The 6,000-nt window shown below is 42.7% G+C and overlaps 1 protein-coding gene across 1 annotated transcript in view; it reads right to left on the reverse strand.

Moving 5' to 3' along the window:
* The window catches only part of WIPF3 (WAS/WASL interacting protein family member 3), a 94,700-nt gene extending 89,132 nt beyond the window's left edge, over positions 1 to 5,568 (reverse strand). The window contains exons 1-2 of the mRNA XM_084859819.1: positions 5,564 to 5,568; positions 1,585 to 1,791 (exon numbers count right to left, since the gene is read on the reverse strand). Coding sequence (XP_084715945.1) covers positions 1,585 to 1,791; positions 5,564 to 5,568 — 212 coding nt within the window. The remainder of the gene's footprint in view (positions 1 to 1,584; positions 1,792 to 5,563) is intronic.
* Positions 5,569 to 6,000: the final 432 nt, after the last annotated feature.

The raw sequence follows: 6,000 nt of genomic DNA on the forward strand, positions 1-6,000 counted from the left end.
CCATTAAACATCTTAGGGCACAGTCCTACTGGGATGGCTGTAAGCCTCCAAACTCACCTCTGCGCTCCTCCCGCTCTGTATTTTCACTAGATGGGCTTTTTTGCCCGTCTGGCTGAGGTGTTAGGGAGGAGGTGGGATGGGGTCTGGGGAGGCCTGGGGATATGGTGCCAGCCCACCCTGCCTCCCAGGATGCCCCCTTTCCCTTCCCTCTGGGGTCATGTTTATTAGCTCGGAGAGGCAGCTGGTGTGGTTCTTTCCATGACGCCTGCAAGGGGGAGGGGACCAGGAGCTCAGAATCCTGGGTCCAATGTTGGATGGGGGGCTGGTGTATGGGGAGAGCAGGGTAAGATGATTGAGCCCAAAACTCCCTGTACACCTGCACCCCATCAACACCTCCCTTTTTAGGGAGAGGAGCTTCAGGGGGCGGGGTGGATATGGGGTATTCAAGGTATGACTGGTGTAGTTCAAGAATCCCATTGAAATGCACTGTGTTGCTATTTATGGCCATGCAGGACATGCAAATAGCTTAGTCCCATGCAATGTCTTCCCTGACCACTAGGGACACTGTAGGCAAGTTCCATTCATCACCAGCAGCAGGCACTCACACAGGCTTAGGCCTGTGATACAAAATGGCGGACGATACACGAAATGGGTGCCATGCTTCGGACTTCCAAATTGGAATCGGTGCACAGGCCTAATTCACACTATTGCTAATTCCATTAGGGGCACCACATCTAGTTTGTAACTGAAATGCTAAAATAATATTTACCCCTGTTTCCACTTCTCTCCTCTATTTCTGTTTCCCCCTTTGTTGAATGTTAGATAGTAAGAGGGACGTGATCTATTCTCTTTCTCTGTAAAGCATCATGCACGCTACACACATACATATTTTGGGAATGGGGTGTTCTAGATAGGGATGTTTGAGAAATAAGTTTCAGTTCATGTTTGTTCAGGATTTACCCAATTTGCACATTTCAGACCAAACATGGAGTTAGACACAATCTGCAGTCAAAGTCCGTACATTTCCGAGCTTGCAATGTGATTGTGGACCAAAAAAATTGCACTCTACAGTATGTGTACATTTGAAAAATGTGCATGAAAAAATGTGTATATTTAAAAAATGCGCACAAATACACTTTAATCAATGGGAGAAGAATGCACACATTTCAAGGATGTGTACCCAATTGATGCATTGAGAAAATATGCACAGAAATACGGACAGATTTTCACAAGAAAAGAAAAAAACAAAGCTTGTAATCTGATACGGACTCAGAATGAGTTTCAAGATGGAATTTGGAGAACTTCAGTGAGCTTGAGTTTTGCTGATTTGCACCTCCCTAGTTCTAGGGGGAAAAAATGTTTTGCAGTGATACCTCCCACATACCCTGGCCACATACCCCTTTGTTGCTCTATGCAGCTATGAAAAGAAGGGCAATTCGCCCCATCTCCATTCTCAGATGAGTTCCTTTTTTCCAGCAATTCCTATGTTGGCACTATTGTGGGGTTAGCAGCTGAGGTGTGCTGTAGCTTATTCTGCTTTCAAAAAGCTACAAGGCAACTACAGGCCAGAAATAGCAGCCATACCTGAAGGTGGTTTTAGTGCTACTCATTTGATTTGGTACACCTGTCAGTTCTATCAACTCATTGATTACATCCACTTCTTCATATTCTGTCATCTGATCCAAAAGGTTATTCAGCAGAACTACACAGGTGTTATAAGGTTTCAACTTTTGAAAGTTTTCAACTTTAAAGAAAATCTTATTGTTGTTCTTATTTTGCTGTAGAGGTAACCTTCAATAATGAGAGACCCAAAAGTGCTAGCTCAAGCATTGGGCTTAGCTGAACAGGAGCGAATATTTTTATCCACCCAAACTGGTTATTCTCACAAGAACCCTGTGGGGTAGATTAAGACAAGAGAGTGACTGGTGCAAAGCCATCCAGTAAGCTTAATGGCTGAGCAGGGACTTAACGCTGGGCATTCCTGTTCCTAATCTAACACTCTAACTACACCCACGCACTCTCTCTTGCCACCATATTTCTGTCATAGCCTTGCACAGAGGAAAATTAAAGGCCAAATGCATTCTACATTTCTCAGTTCCATTCCCTCTGGTTATCTTGATAATTCTGTTTATTCCCCCCACTGCAGCTGATATGATGAGAGACAGAGCGATGCATATCAAATATGCTGTCAGAAAAATTATGAAAATGGTAATCCTATATTCATTAAGGGGATAGCCTTGCTGGGAAATTACAGTAATACTTAATTTTCCAGAGTGCTGGCTTGTGTCATTGCTATGACACGGCTTTGTTCCAAATGCAACAGTTTCCATACATGCAGGCTAACCCATCCAATCACTTATGCATTAAAACATCTCCCCCAGCTTTCTGCAAGGAATCAAACTGAAGTTCTATTTTCTCCCACTCTTTCCAAAGCTGTGAATGGCTGTGACCCCAGATAACCACTAGTTCTTCTTTCCTTTTGGGGTCAAGGTGCTTAGAAGAATGAAGTGCTTTGATAATTGGAAGCAGTAGTCACCTTAAAACAACAACAACAGAACCTTGAATGTGTGTGTGTTTCTAAATCCCTCTCATATATGCCACGCTATTATTTTTGAAGAGTTGAAGACCAAGAGTTGAACAAGAATGGAGGTGACATTTAAAGGTCATTGCTAATAGCTGTTAGTAGCTCTATCCCCAATTAATTTGCCCCTGCCTTCCTCAACATAATGCCTTCCAGATGTGCTACAACTGTATACTTCAAGATGTGCTACAACTACCATTACCCCCAAAGAGTATGGCCATTGTAGTCTAACACATCTGGAGAGTACCAGGTTGGGAGGGCTGGCTCTAATCTCTTTTTTTAAGCTGTAAACTAGTGACCCTCATCACATAGCAGCAAATTTTATAAATTAATAAAATGCATGGTGGTGGAATACAGTTAGTTACAGGATGGTGTTTGTCTTACCTATTGTCAGTCTCATGTGATCCCAAGATTTGTTATTACAAGACAAATGAAGTTGCTGTATCTTGGTTTAGTTTGGCCGCTACCAAGGCAAACTGTCTCCCTCTACCACACCCTCTATGTTCTGTTTTATCAGCAGGGATGGAAAATACGTTATAGTACAGAATATTACATTGTGTGGTGTGTGTTTTTATTTGCTCTGCAATCCAGAACACTCTGATCTAAAATTCTACATTATGTGACACAACCCTGTTGACAATTGGCTTTTCTCTGTTTTGTATTTAAGCCATGCTGTTTAATACTGTACATCAAGGCTTTTGCTTTGTTAAAACCTATGGTTTACAATAAAGATCAAACTGACCTGAACAGTTTCAAAATAGTATGAGAAAATGAGAGAGAATGAATCCATCTGTCTCTATTCATTTTTTCTACACTGCTTCTCATTTTATAAATCTCTCTCATGGCTTGCCCCCTAGGGCTGAAATCCTGCACCCACTAACCTGGGAGTAAGTGCCATTGAACACAATGATGGGACAGGATGCATTAGAAATGTTAAATAATTAACAGTGCACTCCTATACACACCTACTTGGGAGTAACTCTCATTGAACGCAATATGGCTTACCTCTGACTTGACATGCATAGGATTGCAGTGTTAATTGTAAAAATTAAGTGGGTTGGATCTAGACTTAGTCATGCTTAGAGCAGACCTATTGAAATCAGTTGGACTTAAGTCAATCGTGACTTCCTTGTCTCATTGATTTCAATGAGTCTACTCTAAGCATGGCTGTGTCTGGATCCAGCTCAGTGTTTGATGTCTATATCACTTCCTAAAAATGAGGTATCTGCCTTGTTTTCTGTTGCAGTTGCAGTGCTGTGAGGCCCTTGTGGGTTGAAGTGATTTCCACATTGCACGCTACTGTCTGTACACATGTATGTGTTTCTGTGTGAGAGACAGACAGACAGACAGACAGACTGGCAGATTTGTTGTTTTAATTGCTTTTCTGGTTTGAAAAAGCTGAAAAGAATGGAAATCTATGTTGGTTCCACTTCAAACAATCTGATATATGAATATCAGATATTCTGATATAAACAGTCTGATATATAAACAATCGGGTATATCAGATATAAACTATCTGATATATGAAGCCAAGGGTAGCCACCCTAACTGAAGCTCAGGGGAATGGTGGTATGATGCATGCGGTTATAACAAATGGGACAGGAGCACACCAGCCCGGAGCTGATTATGCATTTTTCAGGAAGCACTGGCCACTGGGAGCTGGTGGCTCCGATTTCGGTAGGGCTGTGTGGTTTCAGTCAGAACCAGAAAGAACTCTAAAGGAGCTATCCAAGGTACCGAACTCTATCTCCAAAATAGGTTCAGCACCTCAAATAGCTCCTTTAGAGTTCTGGCTGGTTCTGATTGAAACCCAGAATGGATTCATAAGCCCCACCGAAATCAGAGCCACCAGCCTCCACTGGCACTGATAACGGGCCTTTAGTGGCCATAAATTAACTTGACAAATACATCCTTGTGTCAATGCATAGCTGAGGGTAGTCAACTGGTATCAGTCCCTGAAGTGAAAATGACCACTGCAACACCACCATATCCCAGGCTGCTATTAAACTCAAGCTGGGCTTAATCTGAGCCCTGGGCTCTAGGGTGGCCATGTGTCCTACTTTACAGAGGACAGAACTCTGAAGGCATCCTCGCTTTGAAGGGCTGCCCAATCTAGAGCTGTGTGCTGCAACTAGCCTCTTGAAATTCTTCACCCCAATTGGTGGACAGAGAAATTGAGGGGACAAGTTTACCGAATTTCTCCAGGGGGAAGAGAACTTCTCCAGCAGCTTCTCACAGGTAGAGCTCACCATTTGTAGCACTGGACTGTAGCACAACTTCTTTCTTTTCCCTTATATCTTTTTTTTTTTTTTTGCACTGCCACTGCAAGTGGTAACAGCATTAACTGTGTTGGCAGTCTGGCCCCCATTTTGTATCCTCCACAATGCCCCCTACATAGCCTTGTTCTGGGGGGGGCAGGGGGGGGAGAGGTGGCCACCCCCCAAAAAAATGGTGAAGAAAATTGGGAGAAAATACTGCAAGGTGGCCTTCTATTTTTAGGGAGTAAAAAGAAAGAAAGAAAGAAAAATCTCAGAACTTTTCTGAGAAAAATGCCTTCTGAAATTTTTAGGCTGAGCGCTAGTTATCTAATCCACCACCTTCCCCAGAGTCTTCCAAAGGTTAAATTTCTGAGTGGAGGTTGTGGATACATCTTGTCTCTAATGCAGATGCTTATAATACTGCTACTGCATCCAGCTCTAGGGAAGAGGTGGAGCTAGTGCTCTGCCAAAATCTGGCCTCCAAATTCCTGAAGCTTTTCTTCCCCCATGAAAGACATTTCTATTTTCCTATTTCATTCTCAGGGCATTCTATAATTTATTTTGAATTTATTTTGGTGATGTTTTTGAGCTCACCTACTCACTGCAAGGTGGTTGTGGGTGCTGTGCATATGTGTTTTCTTCCTATGACACCCCTCCATTGCTCTGCAGACTCCTAGGCTGTCTGCACTTTCTGATTTGAAAAAAACCCTGTGGGAGGACTTACCTCATGATGTCTTCCCCTGGGCCTTAATCGAAGTGAGGGAAGCCAAGGAGGCTACAGGCTACCATAGAGATGATTGTACAATGAAAGACAGGACACTCATGCACAAGAAACCCCAAATCCAGCCCATGAGAATTTCTCCAGAATTTCTTCTACTTTGAATTTCTTATTGAAAGCAATTTCTTTTCTGTCAGATTGAATGAGACTGGTTGAAAAAATGTGGGAGAATATTCTGGCACAGCATTAGTCCAATCCAAGTCTGGTTTAAAGATAAAGAACTGTAAGAAGAGAGAGCAGAGGCCTTGAAGTTGCCCTTCAACAGTTAGTACCTGGACAGCAGACTGAGAGGGCACCCAGGGTACCTGGTCGCAGTCTCTCCCACTATGGTGAGATGTATTTCTTTTTAAATTATAGTATTTTTTTCCTAATTTTGTTTCTGT

Source organism: Heloderma suspectum, chromosome 5 (assembly GCF_057233095.1).
Source record: "Heloderma suspectum isolate Gila_16-S chromosome 5, 16-S_ref, whole genome shotgun sequence".
NCBI classification, from domain to species: Eukaryota; Metazoa; Chordata; class Lepidosauria; order Squamata; family Helodermatidae; genus Heloderma; species Heloderma suspectum.